At 33.5% G+C, this 12,457-nt stretch overlaps 1 protein-coding gene across 3 annotated transcripts in view; it reads right to left on the reverse strand.

The window, feature by feature from the left end:
- LOC148956050 (alanyl-tRNA editing protein Aarsd1-B) overlaps positions 1 to 11,569 on the reverse strand; it is a 49,252-nt gene extending 37,683 nt beyond the window's left edge. For all 3 annotated transcript variants that reach the window (XR_016142182.1, XR_016142181.1, XM_089093808.1), the window contains exons 1-2: positions 11,505 to 11,569; positions 4,761 to 4,877 (exon numbers count right to left, since the gene is read on the reverse strand). Coding sequence is in view for 1 of the 3 variants with exons in the window: in XM_089093808.1 (XP_088949934.1) it covers positions 4,761 to 4,877; positions 11,505 to 11,552 (165 nt within the window). In the remaining 2 variants the exon portion in view is untranslated. The remainder of the gene's footprint in view (positions 1 to 4,760; positions 4,878 to 11,504) is intronic.
- Positions 11,570 to 12,457: the final 888 nt, after the last annotated feature.

A 12,457-nucleotide genomic window follows, 5' to 3' on the forward strand; every position in this document is an offset into this window, starting at 1 on the left:
TGCTGAACAAATTTGTTATCTCAAAATTTTGATTGGACGACTTTGGGTAAAAAGGGGCTTGGGAGGAGGGTTACTTGTCCTCCAATTTTGGTCACTTACAAAAGGAACTAGAACTTTTAATTTCCGTTCGAAAGAGTCCCCTTCCGATGTTCTAGGACCATTGGTTCAAGACGATCAGCCCTGAAAAAACATGCTTTCTTTCTTTCACGCTTTCAACACGTGATCTTTCTTCTGGTAAATAATACAAAATTCCGCATTTTTGCGGATAGGAGCTTGAAACCTCAAGTCAGATTCTCTAATACGCTGAATCTGACGGTGTGTTTTTCGTTAAGATTCTTTAACTTTTAGGGGGTTTATCTCCCAAATTTCAAAAATCATACAAATTTTCTCAGGCTCGTAGCCTTTGATGGATAACACAAAGTTTAGTGAGTCTTGTATATTTGAAATCAGCATAATAAGTCAATTCTTCTGACATATCTATTGATATGAAAATTCCATTCGTGGAGTTTCAGCTACTATTGAATCGCGTCACTGCTTACTTACAGTTCGTTACCATGAACTGTTTTATTTCATCAACTGATTAAATATGAAGGTTAAATACAGAAAATAGCATGTTTTAACATTTTTGGTCATTTATCCCTATATAGGACAAAACTTGAGGCTTAAAAGTGAATTTAAGTTTCATTAAACTCAGCTCACAGAGGAGCACATTGAGAAATGGGAAACTGGAAATTCCAAACTACAGATAAAAATCAAGAATTAAAAATTTAGGAGATGTTAATCTTTCTGTTCCCAAAACTTTAGAAAGCACTGTAATTTGTCACTGGATTTGGAATGACTGACTTAAACAGCCTTACCACATCCTATAAATGAACAGAAAAGGTTTTAGCTGGTGCCTGTTTTACCTCAGGTCCAACTGAATCAACAATGCCGGTTTTATTTATATTTTATATTTATCATTCATAATGACACAAATAAAAAGCATTGCGTAGCCTACACTAAATTCCACAAATCTTCAGCCGATACTGTTTAATTAATTAATTCTTTCGTACTAAAAAACCAACTAGAAAAAAAAAAAAATATGGAGTCCGACTGATTCTCTCCCCCCTCCCACATTGAATCCCCAAGCGGTCAGTTTCCTAATGCAAAATTACCCTCTTAGACATTTACCCCCCCCCTACAAATTCTCCCTAAAATTAAAATTGAGTAGCCAAAGGTAAAGTTAGACAAATAAAAAGACGGAAGAAAAGAAGGGATTTTAGAATATTCTAATATACTAAGGATTTTAGATACTCTAAGGGATATTTTAAGGTTTTTAATATTCTAAGGGATAGAAGAAAATTCTACTTTTGTTCGGGAATTTCAGAATCCCGTCACATAATTAGGAAGAGGTAGTTCCTAGTTCACAAAATGTAAAGATGGCCGAAGAAACAAAATCAAACAGTTCGTGGTAACGAACTTTAAGTAAGGAACGACTCGGCTCAATAGAGACCGAAACTCTAAAGAACGGAATTTTGATACCAATAGATACATCAAAAGAATCAGATTTTAGTGCTGATTTCAAATATATAAGCTTCATCAGTTTGGTCCTACCCATCAAAAGTTACGCGCCAGAGAAAATTTGCCTTATTTTCAAAAAAGGGGGAAACACCCCCTAAAAGTTATAGAATCTTAATGAAAATCACCCCATCAGATTCAATGTATCAGAGGACCCTACTGTAGAGGTTTCAAGCTCCTATCTGCAAAAATGTGGAATTTTGTATTTTTTTTTTCCAAAAGAAAGATCAAGGATGCGTGTTTATTTTTTTTTTTTTTTTTTTTCCAGGTGTAATAGTATCGACCCAGTGGTCCTAGAATATTGTGAGAGGGCTCATTCAAACGGAAATTAAAAGTTATAGTGCCCTTTTTAAGTGACCACAAAAAATGGAGGGTAGCTAGGCCCCCTCCCACGCTCTTTTTTCCCAAAGTCACCTGACAAAAATGTTGAGATAGCCACTTTGTTCAACATGGTCGAAAATATAATAACTATGTCTTTTAAGATAGCTTAATCCCCCAAAGTCCCCGGAGGAGGCTGAAAGTTATGAACTTTACCCAATGTTTACATACAGTATTTGTTATTGGGAAGTATACAGACGTTTTCAGGAGGGATTTTTCCTGGTAGTGGGGGGGGGTGGGTCGGGGGTTATGTGGGAGTATCTTTCCATGGAGGAAGTTTTAATGGGGAAAGGGACATTGCTATGAAGGGGGCACCGGATTTCCCAGCATTATTTAAAAAATGATCAGGAATTAAAAAAAAAAAATTCAACTGAAAGTAAGGAGCAACATCAAAACTTAAAACGAACAGAAATTATTACGTATATAATTGGGTTCACCTCCTAGTCAATACCTCGGTCTTTAAGCCAAAGATTTTTTTAGCACTTTCATAAGAGCTATTTATTCTAATTAACGGCCTTTGTGATTAAGGGGTCATTTTGAAAGAATTGAACAAAATTCGAACTTTAGCGTAAAGAGCGAGGCATTGACTAGGGGGCGAACCCCCTAATATACGTATTAAAAATATATGAATATAGAAGTTCGTTACGTATGTTAATTCGCAAGTTACGTATATTTATTACTAATAAAAACGTTCGTAAATAAAATTAAATAAACGTTCGAGAAAGCCATTTAACCAAATAAAAGTAAAATTAATATGCAAATTTTGTTTTAATTATCGATCCACGGTGAGCCAAAATCAAAACCTGCATTAATTCAAAAACGTTCAAAATTAAATAAAAAAACAAGTCTTTTTAACTGAAAGTAAGGAACAACGTTCAAACTTAAAACGAACAGAAAGTATTCCGTATATGAAAGGGGCTGTCCCTTCCTCAACGTCTCGCTCCTTACGCTAAAGTTTGACTCTTTCTCATAACTTTTTTTTAAACAAAAAAAACTTTGGCGTAAAAAGCGAAACGTTGAGGAGGGGACAGCCCCTTTCATATACGGAATAATTTCTGTTCGTTTTAAGTTTTAATGTCACTCCTTACTTTCAGTTAAAAAAAAACTTGTTTTTTTATTTAATTCATGCAATAGAGGCATGTCAGCTAGGATTAGATACTAATCAGATGCATTTCTTAAACTGATCGTTAAGCTGGAAGACAAAAGATATTTTCTCGAGGCAAGCCACGTCTGTATAGCAAAAAGTCCAGTCACTCGAAAACAAAGGAAAGCAAAGCTAACTTATGACAGGCAAGAAAAAATTATACTGGCCGCCAGGAATAACAAATGAAAAAGCAATTGTTTGAAAATTCACCAGGCTTCCATTACCACGGAAGTCTTAAAATTCTTTGCAAATGCTTCTCATTCAAATTCAATGGCCCTTGTGTTTCAGAAATTGTTCTTAAAGAATTGAGACACAAATTTAAACTTTATCATAAATAAGAAGGGAAGAAGCAGGGGCCGCCCTCGTCATATACGAAATAATTTCTGTTCGTTTAATGTTGCTCTTACTTTCAGTTGAATAAAAATTGTTTCTTTTTTTAATCCTTGACCGTTTTTAAATAATGTTAGAAAATCCCCCCCATATAAAATTACCCTGGAAAATTCGCCCAGGAAACTTTCCTCCACATGGAAATTTTTCTCATGGAAAGTCCTTCCCACCGAAAAATGCTCGTATATTTCTCAAAAACAAATACTATATTTAAAGAATGGGCAAATTGAAAAACCTACAACCCTGTTCCCAGGGGCTGTGGGGTTTCAGTCATACCCATTAGGGTAAAGCTTTTGAACCTTCCAACTATGCTGAACAAAAGGGCTATTTCAAAATTTTGATAGGGTATGTTTGGGGAACAAAGGGGCGTGGGAGAGAGCTACTCACCCTCCAGTATTTTTAGTCACTTAAAAGGCACGCCAATTTCTTTTAATTTCCATTTGAAAGAGCCTTCTCATGATCTTATAGGACAATTGGTTTGATACAATCACCCCTGGAAAAAAAAACGCAAATCCATGACCACACTTCGAGCAAAAACTACAATATTCCAGATTTTTGTATATAGGAGCTTGAAACATCTAAAGAAGCGTTCTCTTACACGCTAGATCTGATGGTGTGATTTTCACTAAGAACACTTGACTTTTTGTCCCCTCCCCCTCCCTTTTGGAATGTCAAGCATATTTTCCCAGACTATGTAACTTTTTACACTTGATTAATTTTATATGTTTACATTACACTTATTTGTTCTGTTTGGTATATTATTAAGCTTAATCAGCATTAAAAAAACACTTTTATGTATTAATCGTTATCAAAGTTCTCTTTTTTTAGAGTTTCGGTAACTATTGGGCCAAGTCACTCCTTACTATTTGTTAAAACAAACTGTTTGATCCCCATGTTCATTCCCCATGAGTAATGCAATCCATGATATTCCCCATGAAAACAAAAATTGAGGGGAGACTGATAAGGAAAATAAAAATGATTATTTATGATAGAGCTATAGCTAAGAAACGATTAAACTAGACATTCCTTTTTCTTACAATTTCACTACTAAAAGAGTAATCAAACAAAGAGTAAAGTAAAGAGTAAAGGAACAATAAAAAGGGGAATGAAATGCTAATCCTCAATAATCCTTTAGTAAAGTAAAGAGTAAAGAGACCAAAAAAAGGGGGAATAAAGGACATCTTTTAACAAAATGGAAAATTCAATAGCTTATTGTTTAAATAATACTTTTTGATTTTAGAAAAATTTCTTCCCTTCTTGAATCAAAACCATTGTCTAAAGAGAAATTACTTACCTGCCCTCCTCCTTCTGGAAATAAAATAGTGTCTTTGAGAGTAATTCTATATAATTCTGAGCCTTTCAAGTTTTCAGGTCCAAGGGATTTCTCACATGATTCAACTTCGGACAGTAACTGGAATTAAAGAAAAAGAAATATAGCTTATAGAAACAGAAAACGTATAGAAAACAAATAAACGTTATAGGAAAAACAGTTTACAGAAAAAGAAAACAATGACCTTAATAATCCAATTAGAAATCATCATATACTGTTAATTGATCAATGACCTAAATAATTCAATTAGAAATCATCATATATTATTAATTGAAAAATGATCCTTACAAATCCTAAGAAATCCTTTGTAAATAGCATATTGACTAATAATTAATTGATTAATAATTAATTTATCAATTAATTGGTTAATAATTAATATAAATAATTAATTGATTTAGGACTTACAGTCCCCTGGCTTGAACAACAAGGAGAATCGCTTTTTTGCATGGGTAACACTAATGTGTCTTCTTTTTACTTCCTTGTTTTTCTGTCCTCGTTGCTAGCGACGCACTGGAACATCATAAAGAGCTGTTTAAGGGCTCATTTTAAATGAAATAGCCATATTTATGGGCTTTTGTAATTAACGACAAATAATGTTAGAAATGAAATCCGTTTTTTGACAAAGAAAAACTACAACTTAGCATACAAGAGGACATTATACTGGGTATGTCATATTAGAGGGACACTGTTGCCTGATTCCCTTGGGTTCGTCCTTTACTATATCCAGCTAAAAAAAGACCGAAGGCCTTTTCCTGTGTGATAGCCTATATGACACGAATAAATTTATAGAACGAATTATTGTAAAATGCCGGGCTTCATGACGACTCGTGCAGTGCAAAGCTCATAAGACTTTTATTAATTTGGACTTTTGAATTAGAAAGTAATCTAGAAGAATCTGTGAGGAAATACAATCTTTTATACATTCTTGTTCTTCTGTTTGTATTATTCTATGGTTGCAGTAGTACCAAAAACCTACTAAAGGACAAACCACACCCCATAACCAAAATTAAAAAAAAAACTGATTTAACAAAAACTTGCTAATTAGAAAAATTAGAATACTCCCCCCCCCAAAAAAAGAAAATAATCATGGATTCCTGTAACTAGTCTAGCCACTTGAACTAGGTCTACTCAACAGCCGATGATTTAGGAAACTAATTAAGGAGGCTGGGAAAAGTTGAATGAAGATTATGATGGCATCCTTGTCATTCTTCTCTGTCTTTCCACTCCAAAATGGGTCCAAAAGTGTCATTTTTGGCATGCCATATGGCACTTCATGATGGTGATGGTGGACATTGACATAAAAATTAGCATCCAAATGAGCACTTTATGTGCTTTCTGTGATATGGTTCTACAAGTGCTGGTGAAAAAAAAAAAAAAAAGCAAGGTGGCACATCAGCAGTAATAGCCATACAAAATTAATTTTTATTGTTGTTCAAGGTGAGGAATTGTAATTTTCCAGAATAGGGTTTTCAGCAATACTGACTCAAGTGGCAAACTTTTGATTTTGATCCAGAACTATTTTCAAAAGGATTTTTGGCTCTTTCAAGGTTCCTATAAGTTTGTTTTTGCAACAAAATTATCACTTTGAACCTTGATTGAGATAAGTCACCATTCCTGAATCAGTCACAAATGGCAATTTTTTTCCTGGACATTTTTATTCAAAACCTGTTTTTAAACTTTTGACTACTATGGACTGTGGCTTGCTCTTTACAAAGTTGCCGCTAAAGCTACAGCTATGACCAGGGCTGTATCCAGTATTTTTCTCGGAGGTCTTTAATACAAGGATTTTTTTTTCGGGGGGGGGGGGGGGAGGTTATACACAAAAAAAAACTAAAATAACACATAAAAAATTTGTTTATATTCATTTTTGTTATGTTTTTACGAGTCAGATGAATATTTCAAAGGAGGGGGGGGGGTCAAACCCTCTAACCCCCCCCCTGGAGACGGCCTTGGTGATGATAGTATGTTGTTGTTGCTTTTTTGGCAAAATTGGTTTTTATTTGTAATTTTTGATTTTATTATCTCTTTTAATTTCATTAATATATGTTGATTATTGTAGTGACTAGTCATCTGTCTTTAAAGCCTTTTTCTTCTTGGATGGCTACTTGTTAAATGCTTATATGGTGTAATGTATTTTTAAAAAATAAGTTTAATTTAATATTAGTTCAATTCATGAAAATCTATGGTGGCCAAATGCATATTTGGACAGAAATCATCCAAACTGTTGCCAAATACTTCTTTTCATAGTACACCACAAGTTTTTTTGGGGGCTGAGGAGGGTAACATATTCCTTGTTTTTCCTCAAAGAGGCATCAAAGAAATTTATTGATAGGAGGCCTATCTGAGACAATGAATGTGTCTTAAGATAGAAAAATATATACTGGGAAGTTTTATGAAGCAAAATGTCTTAAGAGAATGGATCATAAGATAAGACAAATATAGAAACATAACATTATTATATTACCCGTATTACTGTTATAGTATTATATTTCTATCAGGCCTATATATTATACTACTATTATTAGATTATGTTACTATTATATACTTTAACCAAGAGATTTAAAAACAAGCCTAAGATTTGACTTGGGGATTGTCATTGGACTCTTTAACAATAGGATAAAGCTTAATCACATCAAAAACCAAAATAAAAATCAATAAGAAAACAACATACATAAGGGCCTATTATACTCTTTTTTCAAGATTCCCAGAGGAAATCCTTTTAATCAGACTTTGTTTTGGTCTAGACTCTGTTCAAACTTTGTGTCCTTGTTTTGTGTAAATATTTTTCAGAAACATAGATTGAAATGTAATATACCAGGAATGTCTTTGGTGTTTTGCCACTGGATTTTTCTTTTAACTTGGGAACCAAGTTAAAAGAAACATACGTTCAATGTACTATTTTTTTCCACTTAGACACCTCACACAGAAGGGGTGGCTGCAGAAACTTAGGAGTGGGATAAATTGATTGAAAAATGAAAGTGCTAGTAGTCACTTTAACAGTCAAAATTATTGAAGGGCAACCACTTGCCCTACCATGCCCTTTTTTGGCACCCACTGTTCAGACCCCTAGAACCCTGCAAGTGTTGTAAATCCACAAAAAAATGTAAAAAACAGAGGAATTCATCGTTTGTGTGATCTATCAATAAATTTACCAAAAAGGCATACTTAAGTAAAAATACCCCTAAAAATGTATTTTCAAAGTCTAGCAAGGATAGGGCAAAAAAAAAAAAAAATCTAGGTCGAGCACAGGGGGCACATATATGGCATCAAAATTGCAGAATTATTTGTTCCATTATGGATACTATGTCAACCATTCACACCTGAAAACCTATTAGTACACTGAAGGAATATGATTTCTCTGAAACTTCTATTGAACAAAGACAATTTAAAAAATATTACTTGCTGAAGGCTGCAAAAGATATAAGTTTAACCCCAAAGAAAAGGGTAATACTGTATTAAACAAAGAACTGGTAGCAAAAAAAAAGCAGCTGAAGATTAATTTTCGAAATGTAGAACGCATCATTAGGCTACTGAGGCTAGATTTCTTAGACAGAATTTTTCTCAACAGATCAATAAAAGAGGGAGAAGGGTTCCCCCAAAAGAGGGAAAGGCTATTCTACCTCTGACCCTGATCCAAAATAACCCTAACTTTGGAATAAATTCAATGTGTTTAACCTCCCTGCTTAATTAGGCCGTAATATATCAAGCTGTGGCTTAGTTCCTGGTATTTTGTCAATTAATTTTAAATGTAGTCTACTTCAACCAACATTATATACTGTAGCATAATTCAAAAAGTATTCTAGCCACAGCTTACCATGGGAAAGAAAAATAAAAACTAGTACTAGAAAACAAAAAGTTAAAAAAGAAACTAAACACAAAACAAAACCAGAGAGAACAGTTCAGTTGTCCCAATAGCAAAAGGAAAACATATCATAATTTTTTCCAAATAGCTACTTCAAATAGAAGAAGTGGCTGCAGAATTTTGGGAGGGGGATATTTTGATTGAAAATTGAAAGTTATTGTGCCACTTTTTAAGTCAAAATGAGTGAAGGGTAGCCAGCCTCCCTCCCATGACTTTTTTAAATATACATGCTTCAAATGTTAAGGATCCCTCAAGCCAGTGGTGTCAATTCACAGACATTTAAGGGGAGGACAAAGGAAGTTTTTCAATACCTAGAGGAGAGTTCTATAGGTCTAAGTTCTATGGGCAAAGGAGTCTATTGTAGGAAAACTATTTAGGGACAAGAGTTCCTCAATAATAAGGCCCAAAAGAGGGTGAGATTTTTTTCTTTTGGTTGGCTTGAACTGGTTCCCCAAAAATCCTTTTATTTTGGGCTCAAAAATAGTTCAAGGTTTTTTTTGAGAAGAAAGAAATTTTTAAATTAAGCAGTTTTTCTATCTTTTAGCTAATATATAAGTCAAATCTTTCCTAAATTTACCATTTCCCTGGGGCTAATATTATGTATAGGACAAGGATCATGTAGGGGGAAAAATATGGCATATCACTCATATTAGCTTATTAGCCTACTAGGCCTAAATATTATATAATAACTCATATTTTGTTAAGTTACCTACATATGGCATCATAGAAAATTTTTTCTTTATATCTGAGCAATAGAATATTTACTCTTATATAGAATGCAGTATAAAGTCAAGCAGAAGAAAATATCATACTTTCTCCTATTATTGAGAATGATAAAAAAAAGTCATACAGATGACTTTATGTCTCATTCTTTTATAGAGCAAACATAAATAAAGTCATACAGATGACTTTTTATACCTCATGCTGTTTTAGAGCAAGCAAAAATAAAACCATACAGATTAATTTTTATATATTGCTCCATTATAGAGAAAACATGAATAAAGTACTACAGAAGACATTTTATACCTTGTAATATTACATAGCAAACACATATAAATTCCTATAACTTCTTAAAATTTATACTTTAATAGAGCAAACATGAATAAAGTCATACAAATGACTTTTTATACCTTGTATGTTTGTAATTATATATTTCTATTTCCAGAGGAAAGATGATCATTACTAATATATATTTTTGAAAATAATAGCTGAGGTCAACAATGACCCCCCCCCCCCAATGTGAAGAGGCCTTTTTCACTGTGAACAAAAACAAGTGACAGGTGGCTGAATGCACAGATCAATGCTGAATAAAGTCATCTGTATGACTTTAACACTTTAAATAATTGGAATGGTTGTATAAAAAGTCATCTGTAGGACTTTATTCATGTTTGCTCTATAACAGTATGAGGTATAGAAAGTCACCTGTAAGACTTTATTTATGTTTGCTCTATAATAGCAGGAGGCATAAGAAGTTATCTGTATGGCTTTATTCATAATGCTTTATATTAAAATGATATATTAAAGTCATTTGTATGACTTTATTTAGGCTGTTCAATAAATGAAATCATATAGGCCTAGGCTATAAAAAGCCATTTGTGTGACTTTTTGTTGTTTTCTCTATGTATCAGTGGGGTAATATAATTTCTTCTGTATGACATTTTAGTGGATCATAAATATTAAATTAGAAAACCAAAAAGTCATCTGTATAACTTTATTCATTCTTCAGTAAATTTGCAGGTGGCACAATAATTTAGCTAGGATGAAAGTGAATACATCATTTGATACTTTTTCACAATTCAATAATTGCTTCTGTTGCAAATTGCATCTTGAGCCCTTAAAAGGGCCCCAAAGAGCCCTTAAAAGGGCCCCAAATTTCATGGTAACTTTTCAGTAGACCATATAATTTACCTACAATGAAAGTGAAAACACCATTTGTTGTTTTTTTTTTGCTCTTTCATAATTCATATAAAATACCTTTGGGGCCCCTTTATGGGCTCAGGATGCAATTTGCAACAGAAGCAATCATTCAATTATGAAAGAGCATAAAAAAGGCACCAAATGATATATTCACTTTCATCCTAGCTAAATTATTGGGTCAATATCTACCAAATCATAGTATTGAGTTAGGACTAAAGTGAATACACCATTCGAAGCCTTTTTTTATGCTGATTACAAATATAATAATCATTTTTATCGGAAATGAATTTCAGCCCCCCCCCTATATAGGCCAATTCAGGGATAGGTCAGGTATAGCCTATATAGGGAGCGGGCTGAAATTTCATTTCTGATAGAAATGCTTATTATATTTGTAATCAGCATAAAAAAAGGCATCAAATAGTGCATTCACTTTATTCCTAACTCAATAGGCCTAATATGATTTGGTAGATATTGACCAATTATTGTGCCACATGTAACTTTGCCCATTCTTCTCTATAATTAATTTATAGTGCTTTCTATATAAGATTAAATGACAATATTTGTTGGTTAGAGTAAGAAGGACAAACAACTTCAATAGTCAAACATTGCTCACCCAAAATTAATCTAAACCTGCAATTTAAAAACACACATGAAACTAGCTTACATAACAAACCATTAGCATTTTGTTTCAAGCCTTCAATTTTAAAAACATGTCCTACTCAAGACAAACCAATAGTGAGGCAAATGAAGGATTAGAAGTTGTTTTGAGCAAGTAGGCTAGCATTTTAATTAAATAATATAAAATTCTTTGTTTAACAAACATGCTTTAAAGAAGCAAAATTTATGGAAAAATGTAAAATATCGTCTTTATAATATCAACTATAAAATAAAATTGAGCACGTCTGGTGCTCTGCTATTGTTGTACTAACTATTTTTCTATAGCTATTTTTTTGGTATTCCAAAAGATCAGAACCCATGCTTTCAATTCTTGAAATATTCCGCTTACAAATATGCATGAACGTCTTCATCATATTCTCGATCCTGCTGTCCTTCCCAAGAAGTACTTCGATGTTGTGCTGGCTTCATAATGCTGGTTCAGTTAATGTATATATGGTTCAACTGATAATGCTAATACAGATACCCTCTTCTATGCAACGTTCTGGCACCTCAAGAAATTAATGATACTTTTATAGAGCAATATTTCAAAATTAATTGAGAGGCTTAAGAGCAGTAACTCACTGACTTTAGGCTTGAGGTTTGTATTCTCCTTCTTCTTCTTCTTCAATTATAGGCTTCGGATGAATCCATTTAACCTTTTTAGTATTGTATGATTATGTCAGGGGTGTCCTGGGAAATCAAATATAGAGATTAGACTATTATTATTCAATAATAGGCTTTATACATCATTGATGAAACCACCTATATTTAGGCAGTTAAAGACAGCTTTGAACAATTCAGTATCATCAGTTGAAGAGTGTCTCCTTTGTGTTAGTTGGCCAATATTAGGGGTTAGCTTGAGGCGCTTGAATATAGCAGATAAAGTTAGCCATTCTTTTTTATTGTTGAGAGTTGCCACAGGGCAACCAAAAAGAACATGGTTGATGGTCTCATCATAGGTTTGACATAGGCGGCAAAGAGGTTCATTACTGTTGGAATGGTTGTGTTTTGATAGAGATAAGTTTGGCTGTTAAGGCCAGTAGCATTTGATCGTATTCTGTGGTACATCTTTGAGTCTTTCCGGGATGTAAATGGAGAAAGGTTTGGTGGACATTGGTTTGCTAGATAAATTCTTAGGCGCCAGTGGTTTACATCTCTTACTGGGATAGGTCTTCCAGAAATTATTTCAAGCTGAAGGGCAGATTTAGCTATTTCATCTGCCTTG

Source organism: Artemia sp. Qi Xiang Cuo, chromosome 1, assembly GCF_049724085.1.
Source record: "Artemia sp. Qi Xiang Cuo chromosome 1, ASM4972408v1, whole genome shotgun sequence".
NCBI lineage: Eukaryota > Metazoa > Arthropoda > Branchiopoda > Anostraca > Artemiidae > Artemia > Artemia sp. Qi Xiang Cuo.